Source organism: Dermacentor silvarum, chromosome 1, assembly GCF_013339745.2.
Source record: "Dermacentor silvarum isolate Dsil-2018 chromosome 1, BIME_Dsil_1.4, whole genome shotgun sequence".
NCBI classification, from domain to species: Eukaryota; Metazoa; Arthropoda; class Arachnida; order Ixodida; family Ixodidae; genus Dermacentor; species Dermacentor silvarum.
In genome coordinates this window covers 40,805,429-40,822,748 of record NC_051154.1, presented here as the reverse complement: position 1 = coordinate 40,822,748, position 17,320 = coordinate 40,805,429, and the positions used below count along the sequence as shown (strand labels likewise).

Genomic DNA, 17,320 nt, shown 5'->3' with positions numbered 1-17,320 from the left:
GTACGAAGCCCGCGACGCCACGTCCGGTACCTTTGTCACACATGAAGCCATGCGGCTAAAGGTAAAAGCAAACCTACACCAGAGGCGCGATCTTGTACGCGTTCCAAAATGGAACGGAACGCCTCCGTTCCATTTTGGAACGCGTACAAGATCGCGCCCCAGATGGCTTGCAAATTGTCACGTATTCGTAAGAGGTGCACTAGGCACATCAGGAATGCGGTGCAATCTACCAGGCTTGCCGTCTGGTATACCCGACATTGGTTAGAATGGCACCAGCTCACAAAGAAACCAGAGGCCACGAGTCACACCGTGTCAGTGGTCTCCGTGAGCAGCGCCTTCTTGCGCAATCAGGCCGAGCTCTTGAGCGCTTCCTCTGAAAGCGGGTACAGAACCACGATCTGATTACGAGGCATGCCCTATAGTGGTGGATTCCGGATTAATTATCACGCCCTAGGGTTCTTTAACGTGCACCCAACTGCATACCACACTTAGGTGCATACACCGGTCGGGAGGGGGGGGGGGGGGGGGGGGGGATAGTAAACGTCAAGCTAAATTAAATAGATTTAGCTTTACACTTACTATCCTGTTAAAACACCGTGTGAGGAGCTCGAGCGCAACCCTCCTTGCTATAGTTTTCGATGCTTCGCCTACAGTCGAAACTGCAATTTTTATATATTTCATCAACAACCATGGCTTGGTCAACACGAGAAAAAAAAAAAAAAATGACGGATACAATCACATATTCGACGAATCCCTGCGGCTAAACGGCACGGGCTGAAACATTATCCTTCGTATCCCCTCATCAATCCTCCTGATTTTTCCGTAGCACGGCAAAAGCCGAAGTGTAACGAAATAAAATTCGGCAAGACGGAAAAAAAAAAGAAAAAAATTGGAAAGAGCACTCGAATTGTATGCAATGAGTTAGTAGCACATTCTGCTCTTGATCTGTGCTGAACTCATGGACAGGCAAATGACACGTACACGCCCCAGCTAGTTCTAAACGACAATCGTTCTATTCGAACTGAAGAAAGACGAACATAACAGATAAACATTGATTAAGCCAGGGCGCAGACCTAGAAGTTTGTTGCATTTAATGTGCACTTATTAAAATCGAATGCGCACGATAACGTTGGCTGGCAAGGTAACTCGCTAAATCTAGCACAACTGCGGCGCTGACGCTACGCCGGCTTCACTGTTTATTCACTGTAATCAGTGTGTTTCATGCGCTGTATGAGTGAAACAGAAGGCGTCAAGAGAGCGGTGACAGACCGAAAGAGTGAGCTAGAGTACCACGCTGAACGTCGCGAAACCATAACGTCACATAGTCATATCACATAAACAAAATAAAAGCATGTGCGTGTGCACGTATAGAAGTCACCAGGATCACAAGAAGCCGGCTGCATGTTCAGAAACTTTAAATTTTAGGCGCCAAAAATTTATGTAAATGTGGCCAATAAGTCTGCAGCTAGCAGACGAATGCGGTCGAAGAAAAAAACGGAGAGCACTAACTCGTTACCGTCAGTCACGTATATGACATGCACAAAGGAAACTCAGCACCGGGAAACAAAATGTTATTTTACCTGCCACACTCTCGTGTTGTGCGCGTCGGTCTCTCTCCTTGGTGTCTCTTTAACCTTTTATTGTAAACTTGTATTTGAAAGGACGTTGTTATTGAACGTGGTAAAGAGGCGAGCGTAACGTGGAAGGCAGTGGGAAAATAAACGTCACATTTTATCATGCACTACTTATTATTTCTCGGAGACGATCTGCAAAGGCAATAAATAATGTGCAAAATTCTGACCAATGGCTAGCCTCGCTGTCCGACGCATCTCTGCCCTACCGCCATTTTACCCCACCCAAGGCTCCGTGGAGGACTGTTATTTTCTTGTTATATTTATACCTAGTATTTATTCATAGATATTTATATTTCAGCCTGATCTGGAATGGTTTACTGAGAGGAAAGGCAGAGCTAGCCGAAATGCAGTCTGTTAGAGCGCCAGGACAGTTTTCAGCGAGGTGAAACGAAAATTCACAAACTTCGGGCATGTGTTTACTGTACGAGTCCGTAGAAATCTTCTCATCGACTAAGGGCTGAACAAAAACGGGGTGGGTTCCATAAAGAACCCGCCGTTGGACCAAACTGCGTTCAAGCTGGAACTGATGGAACTGGAGAATATTGTCGCCAACACGGTTTACCTCAAGGCCAGGGAAGGTTGGTGTTTTCGTATCCGTAAGGCCAGGTGCATGCACTGTGCACGTTCGCTCGTGATGGTGGCGGCTGCGTGCGAAATGCCGGCTCTGTGCGGCCTTTCGCGCCGACATCGGCCAGTTTGCCGTCCGGCCTCTCGTAGCGACCAATATCCAAAAGCGACTTGATCGTGCGGGAACCTGGCCATTCATAGCGGCACCGCTCCTTCGCGCAGTCAGAAATGCTGATTCGAGTGCCGCGCTGCTCCGCCGCGCGCTCGGCGTGGCCCTTAACCACTGCGAACGCCGGTCTGCATTGCGCGCTGAAAACTCTTGTGCCTCCGTTTACGTTAGGAATCCGCCACACAGTTCAGGGCCTTAAACGTCCGCGTTTTCTGGCCCTGTGCTTCGTGCGCCCCGATTCTAACGTGCCAAGCAAAAATCGAGATTCGACGACCGGCCATTTCGGTGATCGAGAGCTACGGAGAATATTCCACATCTGCTGCTGTGATTTGCACTCGAAGAGCAATGATGTAGTAAGCGGCGGTTATGTTTCCAGCGATTGTACCGCTCGCTTTTCGCCATTCAATGCTGCAGCCTGGACTTCGGTAACGCTAGTGGTACATTTGTGCGCACCTCAAGGCTCTATCGGCGACAACTTTTTTTCCTGTTGCGCGATGTGGACATAAACGGGGACGAAATTCTGCGGTGCAAGCGCACGTGGCTTCGATTAATCCTGCCCAAGGCGAGCGCGAACGAGAATCTTGCCGCCATCATTTGTGTTCATGTTAACATTGAAGCACGAGTGTATTACGGTAATGTGGAAAGTATGATGCTGTGTTTGCCGACGCCTACCCCAGGTTGCATGGTGAAGGTTTGTGAAGAACTGATGCGTGTTCTAACCCGACAGGTGGTGCAGACTCAAACAAAGGCAAAAGCAAAAAATGGAAGAAGATACTGCAGTTTCCGCACATTTCACAGTGCGTATATCTCAGGGACAAAGTTGGTAAGCAGTTTTGAATTGCATGGTTTTAATTGTTGGAGCTAGTTTTTATATTACCATGTATTTTGTGTAAGTGGTGTTGTGAGCATGTACTTGTATACCTGGTTGGCTGCACTTGTTGCTCGAGTGCTGTGCTTAAATGTCATGAACAATTTTCACTTCACTGTATGTTCTTTGGCAATACTTGTTGGAAGTGTTCTGTATTCCTGTGACTTCTCATTATCACTGTGTTTACTGTTGTACAGTAGTGTAAGTATTTATTATAGAAATGCATTGCAACTGCAGTTGTGTCAATACCTGGTTTCATAATTGCTGGCTTTTTCATTGCTTTGTTTATATATATATGAGCCAGTCACTAGCTTTCACATTTCTTTTTCTTTGTTGCACACATCTTGGCAATGGCAATTTGCATCACTTTCTAAAACATCTCGTTATGTGCTTTTCACCTTATCAAAAATAATTACCAATAAATTCTTACAAATTTGCTTGCATTTATTTTCCTGTTGCTACTAAAATTCTAACGCTACATAGACTTGTATGAATTGTGGTTTTCTAGCTGCACATGCAAGAAAAATGGAGTGCAGAAAAAATATTTCGTGTTGTGTGGACTGCAATAATAATATCAATACAGAAAATGTGGCAACAGAGTTCTCATTGTATGAGTTGTATGACCTTGTTTAGATGAATACTGTTATGTATTGACAGTGCTTTTGAGAACAGTACTGCTCATATCTTGTCTTCTCTGCATAATTGGTCTTATTTGTTCCTCTAAGTGCAAAGCGTCATTCCGTAGCAGATTTTTAACTTGATTCACACAGCCTCTCATCCAGTTCATGATTGGATGATGCCTTGGTTACATCCTTGTTAGCAGTCATGAACAACTATGAAAAGCTATGTAATAAAATAAGCCTTAGAAGTATAGACTGAAGTTAGTGTTCAATTATCCACAATGCAGTTTCCTCGTCTACCATGAACAACCTACAAAAACTTAACAACTGTTATGAGTGCAGCCTTAGAAGTGTAGACTGAAGCTATTGTTTATTTATCCATAAAGCAGTTTCCTCATCTTTTTCTACATTTGCAAATTCAACGTGTTTTAGTTCCTGGCATGCCTTCTTGTGATTTTATCAGTTTCATATTTACAGGCATCATCCAGCAAAAGCAAGCATTGTATAAGCATGTGACAAAAAAATAAGACTTTTATATGCATTATATTGGTCCATCTTCTGTTAAAACACTTCTTTGTTTTTCTGACGTTGTTGAACCTTTAAATTAAAACATTAGTAAATCTCAGTTTTGGCTATGGTGTTGGGCTGCTGAGCACGAGGTCGCGGGATCGAATCCCGGCCATGGCGGCCGCATTTCAGTGGAGGTGAAATGCGAAAACACCCGTGTGCTTAGATTTAGATGCACGTTAAAGAACCCCAGGTGGTCCAAGTTCCCTGAATCCCCCACTATGGTGTGCTTCATAATCAGATCGTGGTTTTGGCACTCCACATCAGATCGTGGTTTTGGCACACCACATAATTAAATTTTTTAATTTAAATCTCAGTTTTGTCAATTCTGCATGCTGTCCTTTTGACAGTGCCTAGCATCAAGGCTTGCTTTGACAGATCTTGCTACCAGACTAATTTTGATTGTTTGCTGGTGAGAATAAGCCATCAGGAGTTACAGTAGTGTTGCAAGGTGCAGAAAATCAAAGGCACCTTTCCGGTAATGTTCCGTCTCATTCAAAAGTTGCTCTGCTTTCTTGAACAGCCAGGTCAAGTGATGCACTTATAAACAGCAGTCTAGCATCATGTGATTCTAAGATGCCACTGTCATGTAGCACATTCATGCCATATACATTATAAGGGCGCCTGAGCTCTGTTTATGCATCTGAGTTTGTGTGACAAGAATGGAAAGGATTTTGTAGCGATAACTGAAATTCTTGTGTAGCAGGGAATAGGTGAAGTTTACACTGGGCCACACTGGGACATCCAGTTAATAGATTTTGGAAGGAATCTCTTAATAATTGAATTATTAGGACAAAATTGGCTTCGAAATTGCGTTTCAGGACTCCTCGAAGAGCCAAGATATCCTGTCCAAGGACTGTGCATTCCATGAATTTCCAGCAAGTGTTCTCCTCTTGATGTCATTGCCCCAGACATTTTGAATGGCTTTGTAGATGTACAGCAGTGGAATTGAGTTCTTAGCAAAAATGATTCCTAGCCGCGTTTTGGTAGCTGGGAGAGGCAAGGTTCTATTGGTGTTTTATTTTTTTATTTTTTCGAGGGGGGGGGGGGGGGGGTTGAAATGCAAGAGGCAGTGGCATTTGTAGTGGCATATATAGTGGAATATTCTTTTGTTGTAATTTTTGTAACACAAAGTGCTGTGACGTTACTTCATCCACCTGTGTAGTGTGGCCACCAGGGATTGTCATTTCATGTAAGCATTGCGTATAACTTGGTCTTCTAAATTTGGTCATTACATAGTGTAGTAAAATAATTTAACATGAACAAAGTGACATGTGTATATGATGTATGCTTGTGTGCAAGAGAATATTACATCACTTTTAGCATTAATATGCTGCAGGATCATGGAAAAGTGCCCCAGTGACCAAATATCTTAGTCATTAAAGTTAATATTTGTGATTCACTTATGTATGCATTGCCTGTGTTTGCCTCCAACTCTTTGCTGGTAGCTCACTTGGAAAAAAAAAAAAAAACGGTACATCTACTGATTTGATACTGAAAAACTGGGCACAAAGTTCACTTTCATTTATGCAATCGCTGACAACATGATTGGTGCTCATGACTTGCAATCTTCAGGGTTAACAAGGGCTTGGGTTTGTTTGCTGCTTGAACAGAGAGAGGGCTTAAATGTGCATCTTCTACTAGGTTGTTTCTAGTGTACTTGTTGGTACACTTGGTGCCACTAAAAAGCAGTGACAATTGTCACCAAGGTTGATCATTGGGCTAGTTGGTTTTGCATTTTTAGAGGTATTTTTCAGCCTATTAGACGTAGACAAAAAAGTAGACACGCGCAGCACTGACAATTTATTACTTCACGATATATAAGCATCATGGTCTTAAATATTACCACTGCACATAGACTGACAGTCTTAACTCTATTTGTAAGGCTTCTATGTGTTTGTGACAGTGCATTGCACACTCATGTATGTTTACTAGCATCAAAAGAGTATGCCAGACTTGCAGCAAGACTTGCATCTTTTGCTGCTGCCAGTGTCTTGAGCAGCTTTCGTTGCTCATGTTTGTTGGCTGATCAAAGTGTGGCCCATGGCATTCTTTTGAATACTGATTCATCTGCAACACTTGGACTGACCTTTTATCTACATGGTATTTTTTATTTCTATCATGGCTTTGCCATTATTCACTTTTTAGGAGTGACAGGACAGTTTTCTTTGACATTTATTCCACCAGTTGTGTTGTGTTTTAGTTCTGCGTGAAGTTTAGCATGAAGCAGGCAGTATGAAAGGCACATAAACTTGTTTAAAACTGCTGTCTTTTCTTTCATTAAAAATAACCATGGCATTAAGAATTATTATCCTTCAGCTCAGAGATCACACTCATGAGGGTAGCTTTCGGAGACTGTTGCAGCATCTTCCAGCTGTGCGACCCCATGGCCGTCATGTACATTAGCATACTGGCACAGAATTTTTGTGCTTCCTCTTTTTGTTTTCTTGCTTTCATAGGCATTATTTGGCTCAGTAATCATTTTCATAACCGCAGCAGCTGCAGCACGCAACAAATAATTTTTGTTTACTGTGGTCGGTTTAAAACCACTAAACGACTGATCCCGTGCAACATCGCATTGATCCCAGCTGGTGGTCTCATGGTATCATAAGCCACTTGAGCATACACATCACATGAGTCTGTTCACAAATGGAGCATCCAGGTGCAGTGGCCCTAGGCCACATCGCACTAGTGGGAGCTGAGCGTATCCATGCTTATTTGGGTGGCTTTAGGGTATCCAACTATTCCTTGCACCTTCAGTCTCATTGTTTGCATCTGCTTCAGTTTCTCCTATGAATGCACATGAGACAAAAAAAAAAAGCCACAGGAAGGTGAAGGCATGAAGCAAATCTGTTACTAGAGAAGAGAGTGAATGGATAAAACTTGTTTTGGCCCACACGGGCATACTGCGTGTTGCTTCTGTGTGTACATCAGAACACTGTCTGTGGTGGTAGCTGTCCTTGCCGAACATCGCAGGCTTACTCATGCTGCACTGTATTTTGCATCTCAATGTGTGTTGTGTTGATGTCTATGTTATGTGGTGCTGCAGCTTAAAGACAGATGGCCAAAGTGGCCATGCTTTATTTAAGATCAAATTAAAATATGTTAACGGCAACATTATCCACTGATATTTGGTCAGATACCCATTCATACAGAAGAGTCCATACAGGCATATCAAATTTTAAAATTTTGTGTCGGAACTCATGTACAATAAAATGAGAGATGGAAAGCGTGTGCAGTAATATGCAGTTTGTCATTCAAGTGGTTTAGCTAAATGTATTATTGGTCCACCATTCTCAGTGTTGATTTCCTTAGCTAGCTAAAATATGTAAGAATGGATTCTGCAAATATTGCCCGGTTCTATTGACTTGGAATGAAGTATGAAATTTAATATTGTGTAAATTATCGTTAATTTCAAATCACACATTTGCCATCTTCACATCATTAGTAAAAGAAATTAACAAGGTGCCACACTATAATCAACACTTATTTATTTCAGCTGTTTTGTGCCTAGCAAACATTGAACATTGGGCTTGTTTTGATTTTGTGGATCTATGGCAATGCGTCTCCATTGGCTCACACAGTTAGAGTTAGGCACCCCTTTATTATGATGCAACATCAACAAAGGGTACATTTTGTTGCATAAACTTAGTGTTTGAGTGATGTGACCAAGCAAAAGCCTAATGCACGCATAGTTCTGAGTGTAAGGTGAAATGTTGGAGCAGCAGTGATTGAGCAGTCACCAGCTCACCATGTGCCGCCATGTTTCCTGGCCACGTTAAGTGGAGCTTAGCTGTTGTCTCGCTGAACCGCTTATGACAAAATTGTCAGAGCATGTGCATATGCATTCCTATGCATTTAGCTGAACAAAGTGGGCTACAGCTAGCTCAGCTAAAGCACACTTTTCAATGAGATAAGAATACACTGCCTTGATTCTCATTGCTGTGACACTTCAAAACCAACCTGCACTATGCCTTTTACCATTTGGTGATTGGAAATTGCACATTTCATCTCAGTGCAACTATACATGCCAAAGGTACTGTATCAGCAAGATACAAAATTACTTATACTGAAAGGGCAAAAATTTTCCAATTGTGTGTCGTAACATTCCTGGTAATAATTTTCTGTGGTCGTTACACTATGTACATGCAAGTTGCCACCTAGTCTTTTAGGTGGCAAGTAAAGAGTAATCTTTACCTTGGTATTCTCTAAATGCATGGTAACTGAGATATAGGGCATTTACAGAATTTAGGTTAGGTTTGTCGTGTTTGGAACAAAAGAAATTAAAATCCCTTAACCGTTAGGAACAGGTATTTAATTTAGGCCTATTACTGAGAATCTGAAAGCATCCTTTTTTTAATTAAGCATCACATTTACAACTTTGTAGCTCTGCAATGAGTAACTATGTCACTATTCTGAGAACTGCTTACATTGGTAGACTTAAATGGACGAAATTGATATTTTATGCACAGCTCAAAAAAAAAAAAAAATTTTCGAGTCCCGAATTTTGCAGAACTCGCATAAACAATGTAATGACTTCAATTATGTTGTAAACGAATGCATCATATTTGTCTGCATTAGGTGATCTAACAGATGCAGTTTACAGAATTGTGATGTCTGTTCTCGGTGCAAAACTGCAGATTTTATGCTTTTTTACAAATTTTGGGTAATTCGGTGCAAAGCCCTAAAATAAATTATGCCTTCAAGAATCATTATAATTCAGCTTTATCTCTTAAATGCAGTAGATTTCATTCAAATCAGTTCAGGACAGGAGTTGTCCAATGAGTGTATTTCTGCATTTCACGTATATATCAACAGGGAATTGGCCCCAAGCTACAGCTTTTTTTTTTTGACGTTTATTGAAATTCCATATGTGCAGTGGCGTAGCCAGAAATTTTGTTCGGAAGGGGGGGGGCTCACGTTGCAGCGCGACCTCCTTATAGAATTTGTCAAGGGATCAAATACGTCAATAATTACTGCATTGCCATTGCCAATGCCATTGTATATTCGATGCTGCAAACGAATTATTCAACGCTACGCCCTGTCAAGTAAAATATGTATTTTTTCATAAAAGAATATATTCCTATGTCCCAAAAATTGTGCCAGAAATAATTGACATCAATGCGTCCGTGATTCCTTGTCTATTTAATGAGTAAAGAAAATATCACACGAACTTTAGAACTACATCAGTTCGAAAGCAGCAAAGCAGTGTATGCAGCTGATATGAAAAATGTAAAGGTCATGAAAAGAACAAGTTGAGGACAAATGTTTTGATGAAGCTTTGTCATTCAAGAACTTTGTTTCCATTTTTGTACATATGCAACGGCCAGGGAAAAACCTCAATGACGCTGTCCTTCGTTGCAATGGATTGCGCAGTAGTAGCTGTTACCGGTCGTGTATTGTAATTACACCGAGATTATAGTCTCAACAGTGAGTACATATAAAAAGCAGGAGTTCTGCAAAATATACATAAGAAATGCGAATATAGAATGGAATATACATATGCGAAGATACAACTTGATAAAGGTCAAAAAAGTGTCGCTGGAAACAAAGTTCACTGCTTGTGTACACAAAACCTCGCAACAAGATATTTAAAAATAGTGTAAGTCTCCAATAAATCTACGTATTTAAGCAAACGCCACTGTATATAATGCGTCAAACAAGACAAATAAACATGTTGCGTAGTCACAGATAGTAAACTTTACGCATAGAAAGACAGACCATCCAGGCAAGAACAAAACTATGAGCGCAGAAATCGTGATATGCACTTGGGCCATGCGGTGGTCGCGACAGCACCATATGGGTTAAATAATAGAGGGATAATGCAGAAATCAGTACAAAAATGTGTAATTTAACTGCCTGCAGAGCGGCAACAAATATTCTGCACCCAAAAGAAAAGGGTATTGCTTCGGTTCAAAAAAGAAGTAAAAGCAGGTAGCTAAAAAGGAAAGAAAAGGCCAAACAAAAGCCACAGATGATGCGGCAAGTTGAACTACACAATATCCGAGTGTGTTTGTTAGGAAACGCCGCATGGGCCGGGCTTTCAATGAGCAAGGTCGCTCAAAATTGGTTATTGATGTCCTCGTAATTTTCGTATTCGCATGACAATTTTAATCATGATGCTAACTGTTAGAATAAATGGCGAAATTTTCTGCGGTTTTAAAAGCTAATGAACAGTCATACGTTTTCATAATTACGAGTTCATGAACCTGAAGGAACACTTTTACTTCCATTGATTTCGGCTGCTTCGCTATCTAAAGGACAAACTTCACTTGGCGGAGAAGTTTAGCGAAGCGGTCAATGACTTCGGACACGTTGATGCCGACGTCTCTGTGGGCGTATAGAAGGCCAGCCTAAACCATGTGTTCCTCAGACATTGTAGTGCGCAAGTAGTTTTTAGTAATGTCATGTTAAAAAATATTCTCTCTGCGCTGGCAGTGGTCACTGGAAGGGGGACTAGAATCTTTAGCAGTTTGTACACATTTATATAGAACATGCAGTCGCAATGAGAGAGGGCATCTATACCGGTGCTAAAACCTAAAAACACTCCTTCGGTGTCGTTGGCATCTTTGTTTAGGTACCTTGCACAAATAGTAAGCTGTTCGATTCCTGCAATATCTTGTCGTTTCGTCAGCAAGTATGGAGAAGCATTCTGTACCATTTACTTTTGCGTCTAGGCTTCCTTTGATAATTTCACCACAAATTTCTATAATTTGGTTTTGTACATCTGGGCTTAAATACGAGGCATTACTGGGGCTACTTTCTAAATGCTTCTTCAGATGTGCATCTCCACAATCAGCTCACATGCGAAGAAGTGCTCTGAAAATACCAGCATTTTCAGCGGAGGCTTTGCTTAAATTCATAGGACCACTGTCCCTATGGCCACGGAGAGCCAGACCTTCTCGCCTACAAAAAAGAACTGCCTCAATAATAGGCCGTTAACTTTCTTCTGTTTTCTCTTATTTTACTTTGCCTGCCCTGGTCCAGCTGATCGATCACATTGGGCACGCTTCCTGGAAATGTTTGGAGAAAATTATCAGCTGCCAGCTGACAGTCACGGTGATATTTAGTATTTTCGTGTGTGTGGAAGATTGCGAGCGCGTGTTTCCATTTCTGGAATGGCTTGGACGAGGGCTCCAGTGCGCGCATGTCGGCCCAAGTTTATAAGAACATTAAACCCATAAAGTTCCAGAATTGAAAATCTAAAGCACGCCTTTGGAAATGTCAGTGCACCTTTCGCGTCATAAGTTTATGAGAACTTTTTACCCATAAAATTTCGTAATTAAAATCCATGTGCTCCGTAGATTTCGCAGCCGCTGCGAGATGCCGCAACGCACCGCTCACTATTGAAAAGCCCTTCAAAGTTTGTGCTTGGATGGGGGGGCTCCTTGCGTTATGCAACTCCAGGTGCAAGGGCGTTGCGACGAAATCCAGCCCGAGTTCGCAATGTTCGTGCTTTAATGTCTTTTCGAGCGTGAAAAAGACATTATAGACAAAATCCAGAATGATTCCCAGCGCCATTGGTTGTTTACGTCAGTGGTGCATGCCATCACGAAAAAAAATTGGGGGGGGGCTTAAGCCCCATCAGCTCCCCCCCCCCCTGGCTATGCCCCTGCATATGTGTTGTCTTACTGTGACCCGGCTTGCCTGTCCTCCAAGGGCCCTCTAAACCTAATGTTTGTGGTTAGGCTAATAGGCCAGCAGCATTTCTGGCATCACTTTCCAAGTTCAGAAGTCTTACAAGCAATGTAATGCCAAGAGCAAAAGTCAAGACTGCAGAAGTGGAGGCCAAACTATGCTCTTTGACAATGGTGTGCCTGTGTTTGAGACCTGCCCTGTGCATGGTCATTGCACAATGTGCATTGTTTGCTTGGTTCACCTGTGCCACGAGGACAGTGCTGAGATCGAAATGTGCTGCTTCGGGAGAAGCTGTGCACATGTTGCATGCAGTTTTCTTGATGCATTTTTACTAAACCCTCACTTGCATTCAAAACAATAGCTTTACTATACTTGCTACTTTCCATCAAAATAACCTCTGTGATACATCCCCTTCCAGCACTGCATGGCAAGATAGTGCATCAAAGGCAAAATCACTGGTGCAAATAATGGTATTTTAAACATCTTGAAGTCTTGTTCTAACTGTGCTGCAAGTTTTAATAATGTGTCCAAACTGTTTTAGTCAAACAATTTGGAAGGTAGACAGCTGGGTGTTTACTGTTGGTGTCAGTATGTCATGCAGCTAATTCATTTCTTTCATTGTTTTCACCATGTAGAAGTTGCATCAAGCGTATTATTCAAGTGGTTAGATAGAAGCTTGCCAAGTATGCTAGACATTAAATAGTTGATATTCTCATATCTGACATTCCTGTAGAGAGTTCTTGCATGGAGTACACATTCTGTAAGCCTGACAAAACTCACTGAAGAATTGAAAATTCTCAGTCCAATCTGCAGCTGTACACTTTTCATGATATTGATGAGGGAAGTATGGTGAAACTAAATTTAGACAGAAATAACTGGCGATTGAAGGGCATATGCCCAGTCAGCAATGTAGCATATTGCACGCAAATTCAGGTACTTATGGATAATCCAGTAACTTCTGACAGTCATTCCAAATATCATGCGGCCTGTAAACACAGATTACAATGGGGAAAGGATGTTATGGGGAGCAGAGACATAAAAAGGAACAGAAGAAATGGTTAGAAAGAAAAATCGTTGAGACTCGAGGCTTTGCCATTCTTCAATAGCATCGAGCAACTTGTGCACAGTGATTGCTGAAGCGGCCCCTTGTGCTCTTTTTGGCGTTTCAGTGTGTGCAGTTGAACCGTGCACACAAGCATGCTGGCTCATAAAAAACAGACGTGTGTGTGCAGTACACAAATCTCGAATGCAGGCATGCCACCGTTGAAGAGCACAGCTATGCACTTTGGCCGCCACTCCCGCAGTTTCTAGACTTTTGCTCTCTACAGTACAGCAATAGTACAGCAGAGCCATTCCACGTTTAGTTCTCTTGTGATCTGTTATCTTTAGACAGGTTGACCTTTTGTTCATAAGCTTCTCACAGGAGCTGCCCTTTCCTGCTGGCGTTCTTTGTAGGGTTATTGAAATGTAGCTGCATGTCATTGTGGTTTGTGATGCTTTCTGCTTGCAGACATCTCCTATGGGTACATTGTGGAGCAGCAGCCCATTGGCAGGCTTCTCTTTCGGCAGTACTGCCAGACAAAACCCCATTACTGCAAGTGCAACAGCTTCCTAGATGCTGTGGTAAGATGTCTATGAAGGAGTTTGCAGATGCTGGGTTACAAGTCCACGTTTTGTATAAATAACGTAATGTAAAACTATTACTTTTTGCAGATGTTTTGTAGGTGCTCCTTCTCCAGCAGGCTTTTTAGAGGCTTTTTTAGAGCAACACAGATTTGCACATAAGTATGTTAAATCTAAAGTGCATGCCAGTGTCAGGCATGCCCTCTGTGGTGTGATATACTTGGGGGCAGTACAGGGCAAGCTAATGCATGACAGTGGGGTATGCCAAGTATGTATCCCGTCAACATATTTCTCTACATAGTGTGCACTACACTCACTGTATGCACTAACGTGTGGTGACACAAATTCTTACAGGCTAGCAGCTGAGGCTAAATAAGGATAGCATATAAATGAAGAGAAAGCACCCTAGGCGTGAGATCACTTCCTCCTGTAATGATATTGCAACTATAGTCGGCATCTAGTCAAGAACGCAGAAGAGGCTCCTCCCACATAAGCACAATGCACCTTCCATTAATCTCTCCGCGCTTCAGGAAATAGTTTCTTTAGAAATGCCACCGGCATGAGGAAGAGCAATACTAGCAACAATGAGCACACCATGGTCAGGCGTCGCATGCACAAAGAGCCAAAATCACTAAGTGTGGGGATGAAAAAGACCGCTTGCAGCACAATCGGCTTGTTTGAAAAGGGGTATGAGGTAGGTAGGTAGGTAGTAAACTTTATTGACGTCCTGAAGCAGTCACCCCTTGTTTTCATGAGGAGAAGGATTTTACTGACTTTGTGCACATAGTACCTCTTCGTTAAAGCCTCCTTCCCCCTTCATATGTGGGTGCGTGCTACTGTGGAGATGTACCAGGAAAGGCTGAATGGGCTGCTTGATCCAGTCACTTGCAACTGCTGCACAAAAAGCGGCTGAAGAAAGTGAAGGTGGGGGACGCCGTGTGTTACAAAGGATGAGAAAAGAAAGGGGAATATAGCTAAGATGATTTACACATTCCATTAAAGGGACACTTGCTGCTGGGTTCTTGGCCTGTCGCTGACTGTAGTAATTGTCATAGATGAGAACAGTGCTGGAACGCTATAGTCAGTGGCCTCTAGCCAGGTCTACATAACCAAATAAAGCTTGCTGTGGGATACCTCTGATGGAAATTCCCATACAGTGCAAGTGCTAAAGGAGCGCACATCTTGTAGTGCATAGCACTTCATGGTTTTTTTATATATAGGGTGTTTTCTTTAGCTGCACCAAATTTTTAAAAATTGCCTGAGGTAGATATCACAATTCTTACCGTTAATCTAAATTACTCAATGAGGTGGCCATTACTTCTATGAGAAATCAAAATTTTGAATTGACTAATTAGCATAATTATGCTAATTAACAGTTTAATTAACTACTTTACGGCACATATTTCAATCTACAAAATTGAAATATAGATACTTCAATTTGCAAGTACTTAGTACTAAGCAAGGGTATTTAGTCCACTTTAGTAAACACAAAGCGGAAACAAAACTGTTATTGTCTAAAATATTTTGTATTTGAACTCACTACTTTAATCAAAACAATAAATAAGCAGGTAGCCCACCGTGATGTTTCTAATGATTTGCCTTGTTATTGGTTCCCCATCCATGCTGCATGTGCAATTTCGCAGGGAAGTTCAGCACCTCTGAGCATCAAAAAAGTTGCATACACAAAGGTGCTGACAGCACATTTGCCACATGTACGACATTACAATGCAAAGTCGCAAGAAAAATCGCACCGTGTGAAACGAGCTTACGCCATCAGTCGGAACACCTGTTGCACCAATTAGGCATGGTGTAGGACACCATCACACATAAGTGAAAATTATCGTTTAAAGTGATCAATAAACCCCTGGAAGTTACAAATTCTTAGAAAAGTTGAAAAATTGTGATTTTTTTTTAACATTGTCGTTTTCTCTTTTAGGAAGCTTATGAATTGCAATTGGATGAAGACCGTGCTTTGGCAGCTCAAGATGTATTCAACAAGTTTCTCAGTGAGCAGGTGAGCCCATAAAAAAAACCATTTATAATAAGTGTCACTCAAGTTGTTACTTCTTCTGCAGTCAAGTGAATTTGTGGACGTGGTCAATGAAGATCTGGTGGAGAAGTGCAAGCAAGGCCTGGCAGAAGCGTCCAAAGATTTGTTTGCTGAATGTGCAAGGTAACGCACATACAGTTCATAATGCACATAACAACACAAACAGGATTGGATGAGGTTGTACAGAAGCATGTCATTTTTGTCTGACATATTTATATCCTGCTTGTGTTATTGTTGCACCCTTCTTGATATTTGGGAATGCTGGGGAAGCTTGCCTGGCTCATATCCACACATTGTGAGTTTTATTTTTTGCATTGGTCTTAGGTACTAGATAAGTTCTCTCCATGTAATAATAAGCCTAGCGATGCACACCAGGACTGGGTTTTTAAATATGTATGGGTTTTTGCTTTAGTGTTTCTTGCTTTCATAAATTCACTTGAGCCTGCTTATCATGGCACCACAATTCAACTCCTGTTATGAACATAAAATAGTGTGATTACAACCACTGCAATAAGCATTTCACAGAACTGCAGGAAAATAACATAGTGGGTGGTAAAATGCTGTGATAATCATGGGTACCTAGTTTTAATGATGTTATGACTGGGAGAATGTGTCTGTGAGCTGGAGGAATAGGACAGCTTTGCATTAAATTAAGGTAACCAGCGTCATATCTCGAGTACTACAAACATTTACAGCATACGAGCGATCAGTTAATTTTTCAGAGGCCAAGTGTGAAATCCTGGTTTTCATGCTGTGACTCAGCTGAGCTGGAACAGTCGTGATGAGTGGATTGCTTCATGCTAAGGCATCAAGGAAATCCGTGAAAAACCAAGAGCGCAAAAGGAGGGCAGAAAAACAAAAAACTAGAACAGCCAAGCTTTTCACAGAAAAGGCAGAACTATATAACATCTAAGGAATAGAAGAAAAAAAAATTGTGTTACCTACCAGTTAGAAATGTTGGTGTAGTAGTGTGGTGTCAGCTGTTGGTTGTCTGCGTACCATGTAATGGCATACTGCCATGTTGTTTGCTAGGAAGATTTTATTTCTGCAGATGCCACTGGATGTTGCAGAACTGTGCAATTTCTAAGCTTCATCAGTCAATGGCATCATTGATGGTTTGGAACCAGAAACCATAAGCACTGTGAATGCATTGTGAGACTATGGAGCTTGCATATTGTGTCTTTGCCAGGAGCAGAAGAAGCATGAGTTCGGGGCGAATTCCAATGCCACCTATTCAGATACTACTTGTAAAATGCAGAAATCTTTTTATAAGACAACTGCTATACCGATTTGGATGAAATGTGTTGCATTTGAGAGAGAAAGGTAAATTCTAGTGACTGATGAAGCAAAATTTTGATTTAAGGCCTAGAATTTTTCCCAAAAAATCAAAGTTTAAAAAGAAAAATTGGATCAGGAAGCTTACAAACCTGTAACTCTGCTCCAAAAATGGATATTGCAGTTCTGTAAACTGCATGTGTTAGAGAACCTACAGTGGACAAATTTGATATATAAATTTACAGCTTACATGAATTTGTTAGAACGTTAAAGAGTGATAAAGTGGAAGCTTGGGCAAGTTGGTGATTC

At 41.6% G+C, this 17,320-nt stretch overlaps 1 protein-coding gene across 3 annotated transcripts in view; it reads left to right on the top strand.

Annotated features, from left to right (window-relative positions):
• The first annotated feature begins 1,693 nt into the window (after window positions 1-1,693).
• Window positions 1,694-17,320, top strand: part of LOC119461403 (G protein-coupled receptor kinase 2) — a 28,668-nt gene continuing 13,041 nt past the window's right edge. Inside the window, exons 1-5 of one of the 3 annotated variants that reach the window (XM_037722699.2) lie at window positions 1,694-2,212; window positions 3,098-3,193; window positions 13,574-13,686; window positions 15,623-15,700; window positions 15,744-15,859. In XM_037722699.2, coding sequence (XP_037578627.1) covers window positions 2,161-2,212; window positions 3,098-3,193; window positions 13,574-13,686; window positions 15,623-15,700; window positions 15,744-15,859 — 455 coding nt within the window. In that variant the 5' untranslated portion in view covers window positions 1,694-2,160. The remainder of the gene's footprint in view (window positions 2,213-3,097; window positions 3,194-13,573; window positions 13,687-15,622; window positions 15,701-15,743; window positions 15,860-17,320) is intronic. The other 2 variants (XM_037722713.2, XM_037722721.2) reach the window with 2 other exon arrangements.